Raw genomic sequence first — 19,366 nt, 5'->3', positions numbered from 1 at the left:
AAATATTTTTAAAGGCAATAAATTAAAATGTCCTGGGGGAGCAAATCTGACTCAAGTGGTTGAGTGCCCACATCCCACATGGAAAGTCCTGGGTTCAGTTCCCAGTGCCTCCTGAAAAAACAAAACAAAACGAAAAACAATAAGCAAAATAAATGGAAAAACCAATTCAGGGACGCCAATGTGGTTCAGTGGTTGAGCACTAGCTTCCCACATACAAGGTCCCAGGTTCAATCCCTGGCCACCAGTACCTCAAAAAAAAAAAGTCCTGATATGGAGTCTTTCTATAGAAAAAGACCCATTTTGCTATTGACAAGTCATAATTACTTATTAACAACTAGCATAATTATTTTGAACATATATACTATATTTTAGCTTTAACAAATACGTCATATTGTTTCATACTTCTGTAGATGCCATTTGCAACTATTCTTTCAGCCTGTATTGTTCTTCATTAGTTATTCTTTTATGTGTTCCACAAGTGTCTTTTTAGTGCCTGTTGTGTGCTAGGCACTTTGCTAAGAATTGAGGATGCAAAGATGTATAAAACATGGTCTTAACTTCAAGAAATTCATAGAATAATGAAGAAGACACATATTAACAAATTAAACTACATTGTGTTCAGTACTAAAATATGTGGAAGTTCAAGGATAAGCAGTTAGCCAAAGGTGGGGTTGATCAACTTTGCTTGGTGAACTTTACCATGTCTTGATTAGGCTTGGCTGTACTACACCACCTCCTATATTTAGCCAAATCTCTTCTCCAGTGCCCCTTACTGGGCAGCCAGGGCAAGCCATGAACACTCTAGTGGGATTTTTCCAGGCACTTGGAACCCTTCTTGACCTATTCTCAAATTGCACCTGTTTTGATCTTAATTCTGTGTGGCTTCTGACCCTTAACTTCAATCTCTGTTTACAACCCTTCTACCATCTTTTGGACCAAATAATGGTATTGGGTTTCCCCAGCTTTGATTTATTCATAGATTTTGCTAAGGGACTTTACCATCCACAGCCTCTTCTGATTCTTCTAGCCTCGTCAGCTCCTCAGCACTTAACCCCCAGTTCTGGTCTATTGGCTGTTACCAGTTTAGGCAGGGCTGATCACCTAAGGGCTGAGCATTTAGACATCCTCCACTGAGGGCTGAGTTTGCTGCTGTTGGAAGCTCAATCTCCTAACCACAGCAAAAATCAGGACTGAGCTTTGCAAAAGCAAAAAACAATAACTTTTCACCAGTATTTCATTCTCTACTGGGTAATTATCCTCCTTCCCCTAAGCCTTTATACATGCTCCCGTCTTCCTCAAAAACAAGCAAACCCATGAAACTAACACTCTGTCAACCTTTGGACTGTCTGCCTTCTTTAAAAAGTAATCTATACTGTCTTTACCTTATTCGCTGCTATTTCTTTCTCAACTACTGCAATGTGATTTTTGCCCATCACTCCATTGAAATTTGCCTTTTTAGCGTCATCAGTGACCTTTCAGCTGACAAATGTTCCAAATCCAGTGTTTACTTTTTTATTATCCTGTGAGATCTCTCTGACATGTTCTACAAATGTGTCCTTTCCACTACTCTCAACTACTCTCTCCTGCCTTGATTTCCATCATACCACTCTTATGGTTTTCCTTTCAATATTTCAACTGTTCCCTCTTACTGCTTTCCACTGGTTTCTCTCCCTCAGCCTGCTCTGTAAAGACTATTATTTCTTGATTTCATCCTTAGCTTTCTTTTTTTTTTTCCCACTGCATGGACATAACCTGAGGGGACTTATCCACAGTGAATATACTGCTGTGCTGAAGATGCCACTATCTTATCAATAGCTCAGTGCTACCTCCACTTGGACACCACCAAGCACTCCAGATTTAAAATCTGGCAAAACCAAACTCATGGTCATTTTCTTTCAGACCTGTGTTCCTTATATGTATCCTGTCGCAGTGAATGCTATAAAGTTGACAGTTCTTATCCTGGCCCACAAAAAGCCTATTGTGATTTGGCCCATATAGACTTTTCTCACTTGATCTTCTATTGTGTTGTCCCCATACGCTCCCTGGACCCCAGGTCTCAAAAAACTCTCTCACCGTCTTTCCTCAACTGCCTTTACTTAGGCAATTGCCTCTTTGGTCTCCTTTGTTGGCTAAATCCTATTCACCCTCCTGTAAGTATCTTAGGAATTAGATGTTCCCAGCAGCACTGCTATGCTGAATTGTAACTTTTTGTTTACGTATTTCTCCCTTCCGTGGACTACATAGTTATTGACAAGCTGTGGGCTTTTCACCTTAGAATTCTTGAAGCCCAACAAAGTGTCTCAATCACAATAGTTTTATTCTTGTCTGCCCATCTAAATAAAAGTCAAACAATGACAAATTTTTTAAAAAAGATAAAAAATAAATAAAAGCCAGTGGTCTTACCTTTCCTGGTCAAATATCAGAGGATATTCGTATTTCTGCTTCTTCTCTGTGAACTTGCTCTCTTCTTTTATTTCTATGGGGTATTCATTAACATCACAGGGCAAAATGAAATCAGCCATTTGTGATATTTCAAAGTTCCTTCGCTGTCCAAAATATCCACAGTAATGCCCATTGAGGGCATGCCAGAGCCTAAGGGAAGACAAAGGGAGGCAAAAGAAAGGAACTGGGGAATTCATTGAAAGTTATTCTGTTCATTAGATCATTTTATAGACATTTTCACTGGCTCACCAGGGGTTTTAAACTTGTGGCTAAGATTCTTCCTGTTAAATACTGTGGAACTAATCATACTGTAAACACTTCCATCAGTTAAAACTCTAGTCCACAACTATTTCAGGAAATGGCAATGTTTAAATCTGCACTTAGGGTACTCATTTATCAAACCCCAAAACAAGGACCAGACTTTTCCCAAAACAGCACTGCCCATTCAAGCTAGAATGATTAGAACCCAAGTTGACTGATGCTGTTTTAGTTGACTTAGGCCTTGGTCTATGGTCTATCCCACCTGTCTCCTTTCTGGACCAGCACCAGCAGAGCTTGTGGGGGGAGAGATGTAGTGATGCTTGCAGTATCATCAAAGTCCTCCCAGCTTCCATCCACAATTCCTACTGCTGTGAAAATACCATCTTAATGCTTATTGTCAGTGGGCCTTCTGAAGAGCCCAAGTGGTTTAAAGTAGTGAAGAGTATCATCAGTAGAGAGCATCTCTCATGTCTTACGGAAGATAGAATAGGATCGGAAGAGCTTTGTTTTATTTCTGGATTTTAACCTCAGAGCAGCAAATGTTGGGAATAATCATCATGTGCCTTGCTGCTAAGGCCCAGCAGGAGGATGACAAGCTATGGGAACTAAGAATAGATCCAAGTAGTATCCTGGCTCCGAGAAACAGAAGCTGAGGAGGAGAGCGCAAAGCTAGCTGATGGAGACTTCTCACTGCGTCCATGTCCTGAGAACTTCACAGAGCATCGTATATACCTAACTCCCCAACACCAGGAAAATGCCAGAGCCTTTGCTAAAGGGAAGTGGGCCAGCCCTTTCAAAGCCAGAGAGTCAGAAAGTTGGAGGGCTGAGAGCTAATTTGGGGACAACTCTAAAGTCATCCTGCTTTAGGCCAGGATTGAAGAAGCTTCTGGTCTCCTTGCTTCTGGCTGCTTCTCCCGCTGATGACTGACCTGACTCTCAGCCCCGTTTCCAGGGCCTCAGGGAGGAACTTCACTTGTCTGCCTGAAGTTTTGTCTTCATACTGACCTCTTATCTTGTGTCCCAGGGCTAAAACTTAATTAGCAAAAAGTTGAGGCTTAGTTGTGAAGAAAGCTGTGTCGTGAGATTGCTATTAACAGAATGAGGTTCTATGAACTGGGTATCCAGGGAGACACTTACTTGATGGAATCATAAAGGTAATTTCTCTAAGCCAAAGACAACTAGTGTGAGCAGGAAATACTAAAACAGCAGAGGTGCACAAACACATGGTGTGTGCCTGTTATGATCCCAAATTAACACTTCTAGTGACAGACAGATGAAAATAAGCTGGAGCAGAAGCCCAAGGGATGGAGTTGTGAATAACCCTTATAATGATAAATGTCATGTTCTTAGTTTTTTCTATAAATAAAGTAGCCAGATCCCCCTCCTGACAGAGGAAACAACTATTCATGCCTAAATGGGACCTTACCCTACAGGCTCACCTTGGATTCCCGCATTTCTAAAAGTGCTCCCCCATTCTTCCACATGCTAACATTTCTCCTCTTTTAGTATCTCCTATCTTAACAGTTGGCACCTACACTCACCTAGTTGTATCTGCCAGACATCCCAGTGTCACTCTTTTTAAAAATTTATGTATTTATTTGTTTATTCATTTATTTTTTTCTTCCCCTCCCCTGCCCTGCTGTTCTCACTGTCTGTGTCCATTTGCTGTGTGGTCTTCTAAATCTATTGCTCTTTTTGTCTTCCCATCTCATCTTTCTCCTCTAGATTCACCAGGATTTGATCCTGGGGACTTCTGATGTGGAGAGAGGTTCTCTGTCAGCTGCGCCACCTTGGTTCCTGGTCTCTGCTGTGCTTCACCTTGACTCTCCCCTTTGTCTCTCTTTTGTTGTGTCATCATCTTGCTGCGTGACTCACTTGCATGGGCACTGGATCACTGCCAGGCACTTAAGTTGCTACATGGGCACTCACCTCACCACATGGGCACTGGCTCACCACACGGGCACTGGCTTGGTGCACATGTTCTCTCTCCTTCTTTTTCACCAGGAGGCCCCAGGAATTGAACCCAGGTCCTCCCATATGGTAGGTAGAAGCCCTATCACTTGACCCACATCTGCTTCCCCCGGGTGTCACTCTTGATGTCTGCTAGTCCTTACCTCCCTTTCCAGTTGAAGTCCACATCTAACTGATTTTACCTTAGAGATAGCTCTCAAATCCAAACCACTTATTTCCATCCCTGATGGTATTACCCTAGTCAAAGCCATTATTTTCACCATAGATTTGCTGGTCTCCTTGCTTCTACTTCTTTTGCTCTGTGAGCCATTGCCCACACGTTATCTTTGAAAAATGTAAATCAGATGATATAACTTCCCTGCACAAAATCCTTCCCATTTCTTTCAGGGTAAAGACACAAATCCCTCACATCAAGGCCTCTGCTTCTCTCACCAGCCTCAAGCTCACACAGCTAGTTCATTGCTAGACCCAATATTAGAACCATGGTCTTTTGAATTCTAGTTCATTGTCTTTATGCCATATAAAATACTGGTTCCTTTTCATCTTCATTTTGTTTAAACTCTCAAATACACTTTGAAGCCTCTCTACTTCTCTTGATCTTATCTAACTTCATTCTGTTAAGAGGATAATTAATTACCCTGATTTTAGGACATTTTAATCTGCAGCAGTTTTTCTTAAGAAATGTCATGACATTTCCTTCCTCTCTATATATGTATGTGCTCATAGGACTTTGTGTATATGTATTTAACATTATCTAGGTAATTAAAAACAAGTAGACTTTGTAAAATCAACCACCTTGCCAATGGAATAATTAGCTCAATTTCACTTTTTTCTTAGTTGATCTTTTCCTGTGAGTTTTCCATGACTTCTGACCCCAGATCTTCTTCTGTGGTCTTCCCTGAGTTTGGTTCTATCTCTCTAATCTACCTATCTTGCTTAATTCTGTAAAATAATTCTAATAAACCACTTAGTGAAATTATTTATTATACCTTCTAACACAGATGAGGATGTATATCCGGTTCTACCTTTGGGCATGGAAAAGAATTCCAAGTTGATGGCCATCTTCTGAAAACTCTTGAGTCACCTTCCAGCCCTCCCTCCTCTTATAATCAGTTTACCAAGTTTGTGTTTAGACTATGTACTTAAACTTTAGCTTAAAATCCTATATCTCTTGTACAGGATTGAATAGTGCCCCCCGCCCCCCAAAATTCATGTCCACCCAGAATGTGACTTTATTTGGAAATAGCCTTTGCAGACATAATTAGTAAAGATGGTGGGGAGCAAATGTGGGTTCACATGGTTGAGCACCTGCTTCCGACGTGAGAGGTCCTGGGTTTAATCCCTGGTGCCTCTTAAAAAACAAACAAATAAACAAACAAAAAAGAAGCAAACAAACAAGAAAACCAACTCAGGGGAGCCGATATGGCTCAGTTGTTGAGCACTGGTTTCCCACATACAAGTACCTGGGCTCAATTTCTGGCCCCTGGTACCCACTTTCCCCCGAAAAAGATGGAGCCATATGGGTTAGGGTGGGCCCTAAATCCAGTGTGACTGGTGTCCTTATAGGAGAGGGAAATTTGAACACGGGGGAGGTCGGCCACGTGAAGATAGAGCAGAGGCTGGAGGAGTGCTGCCTCGAGGCAGGGGGCACCAGGGACCACCAGAAGCCTGGAGCCTCGGGAGGGAAGACGGCCTACCAGCACCTTATGTTTAGGCTTCGTCTCCAGAAGGGTGAGAGAGTGCATTTTGTTTCAAGCCACCCAGTTTGTGGCACTTTGCTGTGGCAGACCTAAGAAACTCCTACACCCAGAACCCTGAGTTTACAGCATGAAAGTCCATACCTCACTGAGCCATCCACGGAGGCAGTCAGCACCACTTGTCTGTCTTCCACGTAGATTATCTGAACAACTTCTAAAGCATGAGCACGCCAAGCGAGCAGCTGCTTGAATTTCTGGGTAGCAATGATAAAGCATATCCCTTAAAATAAGAATTCAGTCTGGAGCAAAATCATTTATGACAGAGCCAAGCTTAGGAGTGACTAGTGTAGGTATCTGTGCAAAGAGGATTAAACATGGGAGAATTGGTCCCTTGCCCCACTTAATTCTTCTCCTGTTTCTTGAGGCTCCTAAATTCCAGTTTTAGAGATTTATTAATCTGTACATATTCCTGGAGGGGACATATCTGATGTCTTTAGTAATGCATCATTTAATCAAGGATTAGCAATTCACTTCCTTGAAGGTAAATTGAAGGCTAGATGAGAGAAAAGCACTAGGAGAAGGGTTGCACTGGGGACTGAGAGTGAGCATCATCAAGGATGAGAGGAAGCGTCCAGAAGGGGTATTGGCAAAAATATTTTTCTATCTTTACATTTTATCCAGAGAGAGCTCTGGCTATTTTGGAAGACAATAGGCACAAGTTTCTATAAGAAGCTACATATCATAAGGAATTAACAAAAGGATGGCCTAGCTCATTCTCTTTCAGAGACATCATGGGACTTGATTGGTATGTTCCTTCAGGTTGCACTTTATCCTCAAGGTTAGAGCCCACAAATGGGTCTCAGAAGACGTTTCTAAATTGTGTGAACCAGAGGTGTTTGGTTGGGGAGCTTGTCCTGCAGTAACATCACCCTCTCTTATCATTAATTAACCCAGACTGAGATTTTATTTCTTCCAGTCCTTAGTTCCTGGAAATGCTTCCTAGGACCATTTGTGCAGCCAGAGTTCTGGCAACCCAGGAGTTCACTCATGAGTCACACCTTAATAATAAATGTTAGGCAAAATTCCTCCTAAATTTTTTGCCCTCTGATCTGATTCCTTTTGGTTATTCTTAGAGATCCAGGGTTAATACCTTCTGTATTTCCCTACTTCTTATTGTCTCAAAGCTCTTCAAGACATCTAGTCATCTGTTAGAGACTGAATCATGTTCCCCCAAAAGGCATGCTGAGGTTCCAGCCCCGGGTCCTGTGGGTGTGAACCCATTTGTAAAGAGGACCTTTGTAGGTGTCATAGTAAGGTGTGCCCAGATTGAAGGAGGGTGGGCCTCAGTGCAATACGGCTGAAATCCTCATTAGCAAAGGGGAGCAGTGAGGAAACTGGATGTCAGTGGACCCAGAAGAGATGGAGAAGACATCACCATGTGCATTGCCATGGGACAAACAGCCAAGGACCAAGGACCCCTAGCAGCCAGCCCCAGAAGGCCACCATCTTTGGGGAGAAAGCATTGCATTGTTGAAGCCTCGGTTTTGTACTTCTCCTAGCCTCAAAATGGAGGGCCAATAAATTCCTGTTGTTTTAGCCAACCCATTACATGGTATTTATTTTAGAAGCAAGGAAATGAATACATCATCCAATGTTTCTTTCTCTGTCTTAGGATGAGATTTCCTAAGGCAAGTGTTTCTTTAACTTGGGCCATAATATCTATAGTAAGAAATACATTTTACTTCCTGACCCATTAAATGCATACATATACCTTCACATGCATGTGAATAAGTTTCACAAAAGAATATTTAATTTTCTTATTATATGCAATGTACGCTGATATTTTCTATTCCTTTCTATTCCATTCCATTTTACCCCATCCCATCCCATTCCATTCTCTTCTCTTTTTACAGAAGTACTGGTTTGTACTTGTTATATTGATTTCATGACTCCTAAAGTATCTCAACCTGCGATCTGAAAAAGACTGCTGTCAGACCAACTTTTCTGAATCTGTGTGAATGTCATCATACATATGATTTCTCTTTCTGTGGATAGATTTTGACAGTCCTATCTCCTAGAATATCTATAGTCCATAGAGATTCTTTTTAACAATAATATTGTAAGGGACCAGGCTAACCTCTAATTTATACACTGACATGATAGGCTCTCATTGCAGTTATAATATTTAACCTGGCTAATTTAATCCATTGTGTATGTTAGTCTATGGAATAATGAAGCATTTTATAATCAGATTCTGTTGTATGTTTATAAATAGGCAGCCATGTACAACCTGGATAATCATATTGTCCAAGAACAAAAAAGGTGGAAATGAAGTTGAATATGGAAGAATTTAAAATAAGTTATGAAAATATATTCTTTTCTTTTAAATCGGTGAAGATACTTTAGAAACAATTGTACTCTTTTTGTAATTCGATGTTTTACAATAACTTCATCTGTTTTAAAATTTTTCTATTAACTTTGAAAGGCCTTGATTGCCAGTTTATAGAAAGTCCATTTGCAAAGACGTAGGCTTTGACAAATTTTTATCTGTCAAAATTAGTAATATACTATTGATAAATGTCACCAGTAGAGGAGAACGATTAGATAATCTCCCACCTATACATCGTTCAAGTATATGATCTAAATTTGTTTTTGTCCAATTCACAAACATGACTTGATGTAAAGCCATTTACAGTTATTTGTGCATGAAACTTTGTGTTTCACAAGTTGCTGAAACCTGTTTTCCATTTGATAGCAGAAAGTCCGATATATGGAAATAGTATTGGAATAGAGAACAAGATCCCTGGTTCTGGTCCTGGCTTCGTTGTTAACTGTCCATATGATTCCAGGCAAGCCACTCTGATTGCCCCCTTGTACAGTGGAGATAATTATATTAAAGTAGACTACCTGACCTTTGTAAAAACGACACCAGGATCTTTGAAACAAAAGGAAAACTCCATGGATCAAATTTAATAATATTTGACACAACAATCTTTCTAAAGCACTCTGCAAATTTTCCAGTCCTAATCTGTGTATCCACAGGTTAATACCTGTTATCCAAAAATAAAATATTTAAGCTAACATTTAGCTTTTGGAGTTAAATTATTAACTTAAAGGGCAATACAGCTACGATAAAATAGTCCTTCCTTGCTGCAGTCTTTAATTGGAGTTGGCTCTTTATCCATAATATATATATAGATATGTTTGTATATCACCATACTTGCAAGAAGTGCATATTTAAATGGATATAAAATGAAGATGGTGACATTCACATTGCACTAAACTGAAAATAGAATAAAATGTTCTTAAATTATAAGGAGAATTTAGACTAGCTATGAGGAGGAGTTTCTTGAAAATAAAATCTGAGCATTAGATGAGGCATGCAAGGAAAGCTTATAACATCTTCAGTGAAGATGTTAAATACACAGATTTGAAGGAGTTTTATTTTGTGCTCAGAATCTTATTGATTGGATTTTAATAACTATTAAATATTGAATATATAGAATTTGTGAATCTTAAAAAATTCAAAATCTAATAAAAAATGTTATTCTGAAAAAAAAGAGAAATTGGTACCATGAAAAAATGAAATAAAATACATAGAAACTGACTGTGGAGGACGAGATGACCTATGCACTCTTGTAAACTCTAGTTTTCTTTATCAATTCTCACAAAGAAGTCAAAACATGAAAAGATGCAGAGTGATGACCAGTGGCTCACTCACTCACTCGCTCATGCCCTCTTTCCTTCAGCAGACCACTGTTATTTGTCATCTAGCTTAAATTCTAATAATACTGCATGTGCCTTAAGGGTAGGGCACTCTAGTCTTTCTGTCTTTTGTGGTGTCCAGAGCAGAGAAATTCCCAATAAATATATACTGACTCATTACTTAAAGTGGAAAACTAAAGTTCTTACCTTTTCATCATGAGGCCGGTCCAGGAATGAACCAATACTGCAAAGGATAATGTGTCCTTCTGCATAAAATTTAAATATTTAGAAATTTGGAATTTTTAGTTAGATATTCTGTTGTCTAAATAAATGCTATCCTGACTGCCAAGTAGGTTTGATTTAAGCATTTATAATGGCAATAAGACAGAATCTGAGGAACCAGAAATGGAAGAAGTTCATATCAATTGCTGCATGTAGGCCATTTTCTGTTTGTTCCAGGCATAATAAATCATGATGCTGAATCTGCTCATAGTTAAAGGTTTTCTAGAGATGAGGGTAGATGAAAGTAGAAACGAATAGACCACTGCCAAATGGTGTCCAAACTGATACAGAGCTATTGATACTACAATCCAAATGATGGTTACAAAAACCAGATGGAAGAATCCCGGCGGCGCTTCCTTTAGTTACAATGTGGAGGAGGCTGTTTGAATCCCAAGCCCACTCTACGCAAATTTTCTAGACAACAGGCAAAGACTGAAAATCTCAAGAAGTGGATGGGTTGTGTTATATAATAGTAAAGTGCTATGAGCAGAAACAGAGAGGAGTGATCCCAATAGGCTAGAGGTATATTCTGAGAATTCAACAGATACTTTCAAGTTTGTAGTTCTTATGCATTTTGTTAGAAAATGCTTACAACCATAGGTTAAATTAATGGAAAGACAGGCAGGCTATTTCTAAAAAGGACAAAATTTGCCTGATCTCAGATTCCTATCCTACAATGTCTATAGAAACTTTAGAGACTGACTGATAAAAATAAGAAATCAAGAATAAGAAAATCAGAGCATTAAAGGACTGGTTGTAAGCACTGAAACCAGATAAATAAAGATAACTTTAAAAGAACGTTGTGCATCTCTTGATGACACTTAATATTTATTTTCAGTAATGTCCAGAAGATCCAAATGATGGTTGTGCCTATAAAATAAATGTGGAAATGATAAAAATGTTACTTAAAAAGAAATTATAAAGTGTAAAATTATTAAATATTATAACAGCATTTTGGGTGCAAATGTCAAGATTATATTAGTAAACAGCAATAAGTGAAGGGTAGGTGTGGAGAAAGGAGAAAGTGAAAGTGGGTCATTCTAAATTGTAACAAATTGGTTAATGCATTTGAAAAACTTAAAACACCAGTAAAATTACAAATTATATTTATGCATATATGTAAATGTGCATACACATATAAACTTAAAGGTACTAGGAAGATAAAAACAATGAAAAGTTAGAAATTTATCCAAGAGACAAAAGGAAGGATGTAGAAAGGAAGTCTTAAAAAGAAAAGAGAATACTATTAGATAAAACAATTAAGGTCAACTACATTCATTATAACAATAAATATAAAAGAATTAAAGTCCCCTATTGAGAAACAAAAAATCCCTTTTCCTCTCTAATTCATGTCACTGTTCCCTTTAATAATAATGGTTAATGCAACCTAACTCAAGATTGAAAAACTAAAACTTTATGTTCTTCCTATTAAAATAAGGTGAGGGGATGGGGAGTAATAGACCCACTGAAAGATGGGAGAAATGAAGTGCTTTACTCTAAGTAAAGAAATGATATATTCTGACATTCATTCATTTTTCTATTTGTTTGGCAAGCTATCCGACTTACATCTCATGATTGAGCTTATCTCTTAGTCTTATCTCTCTTCTATATCAGTAAATGCCATGTAGTTTTCCTATAACCATTTTTATATCATGTAGGTTGTTGTCTGAGGCTGAATCAGTATGACTAAGGACTTACCCATATTTCCAGCCAGCAGTATTCTGGTACATGCGTCAGTACACAGTGAAGTCAGAGAAATGGCGGAATGTTTTGTGAAAGGTAGCATATCTTTCAGTAGTCTTCCCTGAATAAAGTATAATGCAAATAAGGCTTTTTCTATGATGATAAAGTCTATAGGATCATAAATTTGCAGTTAAGTTTCTCTGTCAATACTCTATCTCAAGAATCTCTCTACTACTGGAATATTTGGTTCTCTTCTTAGTAACACAAATAATTTGAAATTAGCCATAAGAACTTATCTCCCTTTATAGTCATAAAGAGAGAGACAGCTATTAATTCTTAGCATCTAGACTCTGACTATTATAGATCATCTTTCTACTTGGAGTTATTTCTTATACTTCTCATGGACCCTGTTGTACAAATTCCTCAGACCTCTTTTCCCATCACATAGCGCCCCCCTTTTTTAAAGATTTATTTATTTACTTTATTTATCCCCTCCCCCAGATGGTTCTCTCATCTGTCTGCTCATTATTTGATCTCCTTTTCCAGGAAGTATCAAGAACCAAACCCAGGACCTTCCACATGGGTGGCGAGTGCCCAACACCTTGAGCCACATCCGCTTCCCGCAGATCGCAGTGTCTGCTGGCTTGTGGGCTCTGCTTGCTGCAGCAGGTGAAGCATCTGCTCATCTTCTTTAGGAGGCACCGGGACCCAAACCTGGGACCTCCCATGTGATAGGCTGGTGCCCAACTAGTCAAGTCGCATCTGCTTCCCACATAGTCCCATTTTAAACTTTTTTTTTTGAGGTTTAAGTGTATCTCAATTATATTTGCCTTTTTAGAAATATCTATTTTTGAATATTGGCACAAGATATGGCATTATAAAAGATCCAAAGTCAGCAGATTCTTTTTTCAGCACCTTAAAGAACGCAAGTACTGGGAAGGACTTTCTCACATGCATTATCTCTCGTAGAGAATAAACATCAAAGCTTCTGAAGAAAATATTTGAATGTTCATTAGTTTCTTGGGTCTTTACTAAGAGATTATCTTTTCTCCCCCTTTTTACTTTCTCTTTTATAGTTCTGTCAGAAAAAAAAAAAGACATTACCCCAATACCAAGAACTATTCAGGGTAGTTATTGTTTCAATAGTTTATATTTTTGAATCCAAATAGGTTTCTACTTTGAAGTTCTACCTGGCAGACAACTCCGCTGTTTTGTGTTGTATCCCAATGTGCCGTCCACACTTGCTGTCTCCTGGGCTTTCCTGTAGGAGGTAGGACAGCACCTCGCGGCAAGCAGGGCCGCCTCCCCTGCCTCTCGAGGGATTCTGTTGTCGTCATCATTGGTTTCCGCAAGGTCCTTGCTTTCATTATCTTCTAGCCTCCCAATTCCAGCCCTTTCCCATGCCCCTTTCCAAATCATCTGGTAAATGAAAGGCCTTTTTCTTGCTGTTTTTTTGTTTTAATGTTTAAGGACACTCGGTACAATATAAGGACCTCCTCCAACAGTTTTGTATACCAAAGTTGGTTGTACAGACAACATTTCAGGGTTTCTTATACTATTTTGCTATAACACACCATTCATATCTTTTAAATATCCAATAAAATATTTAGTGGTATGTATTCATGGCTCAATTTAAAGAAACAAAATTAGGATTATGAGATACACTTGGGAAGCCGCAGTAGGTGATACTGAATTGTTTCCTACCTCCTTTTGAATCACGTTACCTTTTAAAAATATTTATTTTACTAAAATAAAAATTTTGAATGATGGAGGGGAGGAAAAATTATGAGAGAACACTAGGGTGGAGAGTGGAAGGTGAAGATGTAGAAAACTGGCCAGGAGCTCCCTGGACTCTTCACCACAGAGAAAGGCATTTCATAAGGAAGAAAACCACTGTCTGGTTAGAATGGGAATTCAATTCTACCTTCCTGTAGTCCTTTTCTTCTCTTTTTCTCTTCTTTCCAACTACTGTTAGATTTCAAGTTACTGTTAGAGGAGTGGATTATATATGTCACTAGAATAAAAATTAAGAGCTAAAAAATAGGACTGTACAATACAGTGAATCCTATTGTAAAGGATGGACTGTAATTAACAGTACAATTATAAAAGTGTTCTTTCATAAATTATAATAAATGTACCACACCAACGTAAGGTATTAATAATAGGGTGGTTTATTAGGAAAAAATACACCCTTATGTAAACTATGGACTACCATTAATAGTGCAATTACAATATTCTTTCATCAATTATTATAAAGGTATCACACCAGGGCTAAGTGTTAACAGTAGGCAGCGGGGTACCTGGGAACACTGTATTTTTCACACCATTTTTTCTGTAAACCTACAACTTCTCTAATTAAAAAAAGTGAGAAGACAAACAAACAGAAAGGTCCAAAGTTCTGCTGTAGGGACGTGCAATTCTGGAGCTGTCCATTCAGCCAAATAGGTACTAGTGCCTACTGCGCCCCACGTTGCTTTAGGTGTCTTACGGGATACAGGGAAGCACACAAGATAACCTAGGTTCCTGCTCCCGTGGTGTTTACACTGTAGGGGCTGGGGGAAGAAATATATTAAACAAACAAGCAAACATAAACTATCTGGTAAGTGCTATACAACCAAGTAAAATAGAGCAATGGGATACAGCATGACTAGTGACATTTAACTTTGTACTTGAGTAAGAAGGAAGCAGCATGAGAAGATCTGGGGGTGGAACAATCCAGCAGAGAACACGGGAGGTGAAAAGGATCTGTGGTGGAAAGGACTTGGGTATGTTTGAGAAATCCGAAGGTGACCAGTGTGCCTGGAGCGTTAAGGCAAAGGGGAGAAAAGAAGAAGATAGGATCAGAAGGATAGGCAGGTCCAGGCCAGGCAGGACGTTTTCGGTCACTATGGGGAGACGGGGTTGTATTCCAAGTACAATGCAAGGCTGTTGGAGGGTTTATGAGAGAAATATTATCATCTGACTTAATTTTATGAAGATCACTATGGAGTTCCATTTTCTGCAATGTGGTAGAAAATAATCCATGAACAAGAATGGTAAAACAAAACTTGAATAAAATATCAAAATTATCTTTTAAATTAACTGCTGGGGAGATACAAAATAAGGAATTTTCAAAGGCCAAATCTGAAGTGAAAGTAGGATTTGAGAGAGAGACTCAAGACAGCTCTCGGGTTGGCTTTTGGCCTGAGACAGCGGCCAGACATTAGTGAGGAAGGACTTGCTTTTTAACAGACTCTTGCAGGAAGGGAGACGGAGGAGAAAGCCTGGGGCCTGCCCGAGGCAGAGAGCCTTCTAGAAAGCCCTGAATACAAGTAGTAACCAAAGAGTTACTCTTTAAATGTGATCATGAACTAAAATAAATTCACCCTGCTGAAGAGATCAGTAAGGGCCGTGGCTGATCACCTTTGCAAAGCTCCCGCCCTTGGCAAGGCCCGTGTGACCCCTGGCACGCTGTGGTGCGTGATTAGGCCAGCTTGTATAACCCGGTCATGGGCTATTCCTTAGTTCTTGAAACTTTCCACGTTGTGGGCAGTCTTACTTGATTTGAATCAGTCAACAAATCCCTTACTAGGCGTACGCTGTCTTGTCTTGTATATATTTTTATCCCCTGAAGTATTTGGCACAGTGCCTGGAACATACTAAACACTCAATAAATGTCTGCTGAATGAGATATTTTTAAGATCTTTGTTCTTAATCTCATACTAGACCTGAAATAGTTAGCAGTCGTAAAGATTTGATCCCTTGAGCTACAACGCTGGCCTGTCTGGGTGGAGGCGTGAGCAGCGTGAGCAGTAAGCGGGCTGCAAACCCGGAGCTTGGCTAAAGTGGAAGCACACTGAACTGGAACCCGCTGTGGAAGAAAGCCAAGTTCATTCAGTAACCTTGTCCCATCCTCCCTATTCCAGGTGACTGCTGGGCTGTGTTACCTCCAGAGTCCACAGTCGGAGGTGGCCATCCTCGTGGGCGGTGGCCAGGATAGGTGGATGGGAATCGGCCGGCGTGGCGCCTGCAGGCTGCTTTTTCTCCACTGGCTGATGTTCTCCCGCCAAGACATCCGTGTTGTCACCTAGTGAAGAAATTAATGAGCTACCGAGATATTTGCAACACTGGGGATTCCACACTTTATAGAATGTAAAGGAGCTGGAAAAGGAAGATTTACAAAATTCTAAAGTGCAACCCAGATCACTGGAAGAACCTTAAAAAAAAGCTTATCTTTGCTCCCATTGCAAAACCCTCTTTCTATTACACACCGTAGATAACAGCTAAAACTAGATATGCATGCAGCATCACTCTTACAAATCCAGAACTCAAGGATGTTTTAGAAAAATGGGTCAGAGACTAAGATGCTCAGTAGTGTTGCAGGTTTTTAAAAAATCTTCAATCAGTATTTTAAAAAACGTGCCATCAAAATGGAAATTCTACCTGGAAATAGTGCCTCTTGAACTACCAAATCCCAGAGCTCCTCAACATTTACTGACAAAAAGTATATATTCATTGGTAATATTCTATCACCTAACCTCCCTATTTCAAAGGAATTTTTTTATTTTAAAGAATGGAGGTGATTTCATACTAACCTTTAGTTTCATTGTCGTGTATACTTTGTTTGCTTCCCTGAATTAGAGGGGAGAAAAAAAAAAGAAAATATCTATGACATTGTAAGGAAATGAGATACTGAACAAGTAGATTTTTCCAATAGTTGACTTTACATTTCTAAGCATTTAAGTTTAAAATGGCTTGTGAGTTAATTTTTTAAAAAATGTATTGCATAGATTCTCATGTTAATAAAGAACCCATGATATAATTTAATATTTTCTTATTGGTTCAGGTATATCATCATAAGGACAGTAATTAAATGCATAATGCATTCCAAGTTCTAATTCTATTAACAATCATGCAAATTAGGCTTCATTGTTCCCTTTATACTTAGGATGAAACTGAAACTTGTGAGATTGTGACATATTTCAAGCTAATCAGATAATAAATGGAGGAGCTGGCAATCAAGTAGTCTGATTAATCCTTTTTTTTTTTTAAGTACTGGGGCCAGGGATTGAACCTGGGACCTCCTTTTTGGGAAGCTGGTATTCAACCTCTGAACCACATCGGCTTCCCTGAGTTGGTTTTTTAGTTTTGTTTTTGCTTGTTGTTCATTTTTATTTTCTCAGGAGGCACTGGGAAACCCAAATGGGGAAACCTCCCTATGGGAGGCAGGAGCTCAACCACTTGAGCCACATCTGCTTAATGACTTAACTCTTAAGTCATTCTTTCCATCATGCTAGTGTTTTTCAAAATAGTTTTTACAATGGAAACTTTCCTTCAAGCAAAATGTCAATTAGAACATCATGTGTAAAATTATATAAAATTAGAATTAGGAACACACTTTGATAACCACTGCATTATATTTTGCTGTTTCTTTCCTCTGTGAAATATGTGTAATTCTTTTTAGCAAAAGATACAGACTGAAATTATCCTATTATTTTATTCAGGATCTTGTATTGATTATTCATAGATGTGAGAGCTTTGGAAAAAATAGAAAAATTGATGAAAACGGTTTAAACATTGATCTTTTTAGGAAAAGGAAAGAAAACATGCAGAATTTTTTTCCCTTGACCTTCTCAAAGGAGGGACTCAATGCCAAATATCACTATTCTTTTTTTTATTTTTTTATTTTTTTTAAGGCGTTACCAGGGATTGAACCCGGGACCTCGGACAAGGGGGGTAGGCACTTAACCACTGAACTTTGTCCTTGAACCCACACTGGGTGTGACAGGAAGACACACTCTCCCTGCTTCTCGCTTACCTTGCTGCTCTGTGGGCTTTTGCTAGAGTCGTACTGGGATGAAGAACATATGGAGTCCTGACTTGATCTCCTACAAGGCAAGGGAGGAAGGCCAAGGAGGAAAAGTTCAGATTTCTGTCGTACTCAAAGGGTGCTCTGCTCTGCGCTCATTCCGCTTGATGCTTCTCTCAGCACCTGTGCATACGGGCTCCTGACTTGTGAAACCAAGCACACCTTCTGTTTTGGGTAACCGATGCCCACCAGTATCGTGTCGGCACAGGCTGTTGGGGAGCCTCAGCCATCAGCCAGTACTACCGCCTGCCCGGGGGAAATAAACGCTGTCCCGCCCCCTGCTCTGCTTAGATTTAGTCCAGAGGCTCTGGCTCTGACATGCAGGGGACGGGGTGGGTGAGGGCTGACCAGCCTGGAGAGCGTCCTGTTTTAGTTTCCAGGCCTGGTCCTGTTTCTGCTGGAACGGGCTGAGGGTGGCTTCGGTGCTGGTGTGGATGCACCTGGAACAAGTCCTCCCAACAGTCCCGGCATAGTTCTGGTTAAGTTTCAAGCCAAGGGGGAGGAATGGTGCTATATTCTGGCTCGGGCCAAACCTAGCACAGAAACTTCTGATTTTACTCCAAAGATGTGTTTAACACTGAAAACCTGAGCTCTTAAGCAAATGTACTAGGAAAAACTACGCTTTCTTAAATACTTGAAAAACAATCCCATGCCCTCTCAAAGACAGATGGAGGCTGCCCAGTTCTAGGACGTGAGGCCTCCTGCCACCCGCTCTTCCGTAGTGCCCTGGAAGTCCTCGGTTCAGCTTCACATCAGAGCTCGCGGCCTTGGACCCTGGCTGGAGTCGCCGATGAGCGGGCATCTTCCACATCCGCTACTGTTTCTAGAAGACTGTGAGGCTGACATGTTGAGGAGCACACGGTGCGTTAGGTCCCTGAGGGCCACCCCAAGCACAAAAAGGCAGTAACGTTGGAGGAGAGCGGCGGTCAGGCAGTCAACCCAACCTGCACCTTCCCTCGGGTGCACCTTCCTTAGAGCTGGGTGAGGAAAGCTATTCTCAGAGCACCCACACAAGTCCCCGACAGGGGTACTCGATCAGTAACTATGGGGCTACCTTGCATGTTCAGGAGCACGAAAGAGGATCAGTATGTCATTGATCCTAAAGCGCCTGGGATCCAGGTCAGGGTCCACAGAGAGGCAATCTTCAGGTCGGAACCTAAAAGAAGCACATGTTTCCATGACAAGCATCCACAAGTGGGGTAGCTTACATTACTTAATCACGTATCCCATGCAGAATTAGTCAACTAGCCAAAGGTGATCATTGAAAATGAGAGAAAGGTCAAAGGTGTAGAGTTTGAACATATCTTCTTTAATAGACTCTGTATGACAACCTCATCATTTAGTGGCTTAAGTCTTTCAATTCAATGAATTAGAGGTCAGAGAATATAATCCTATGGAAACAGTGCCTGGAAGTTTCATACAGTTTAAAGAAGAGAATTCTGCTCTTTGAATAAGGGGAATAACAAGTCTGAATAAA

General features: G+C 39.9%; 1 protein-coding gene across 2 annotated transcripts in view; it reads right to left on the bottom strand.

The window, feature by feature from the left end:
* WDR64 (WD repeat domain 64) overlaps positions 1 to 19,366 on the bottom strand; it is a 133,498-nt gene that overhangs the window by 13,887 nt on the left and 100,245 nt on the right. For both annotated transcript variants that reach the window (XM_058309482.1, XM_058309483.1), the window contains exons 17-24: positions 18,944 to 19,045; positions 17,839 to 17,908; positions 16,616 to 16,652; positions 15,968 to 16,107; positions 12,057 to 12,162; positions 10,284 to 10,342; positions 6,516 to 6,625; positions 2,404 to 2,592 (exon numbers count right to left, since the gene is read on the bottom strand). In XM_058309482.1, coding sequence (XP_058165465.1) covers positions 2,404 to 2,592; positions 6,516 to 6,625; positions 10,284 to 10,342; positions 12,057 to 12,162; positions 15,968 to 16,107; positions 16,616 to 16,652; positions 17,839 to 17,908; positions 18,944 to 19,045 — 813 coding nt within the window. The remainder of the gene's footprint in view (positions 1 to 2,403; positions 2,593 to 6,515; positions 6,626 to 10,283; positions 10,343 to 12,056; positions 12,163 to 15,967; positions 16,108 to 16,615; positions 16,653 to 17,838; positions 17,909 to 18,943; positions 19,046 to 19,366) is intronic.

The sequence above is a fragment of the Dasypus novemcinctus genome, chromosome 13 (genome assembly GCF_030445035.2).
Source record: "Dasypus novemcinctus isolate mDasNov1 chromosome 13, mDasNov1.1.hap2, whole genome shotgun sequence".
Lineage (NCBI taxonomy): Eukaryota > Metazoa > Chordata > Mammalia > Cingulata > Dasypodidae > Dasypus > Dasypus novemcinctus.
The sequence above is the reverse complement of the archived record's forward strand: the minus strand, read 5'-3'. Positions and strand labels throughout refer to the sequence as shown.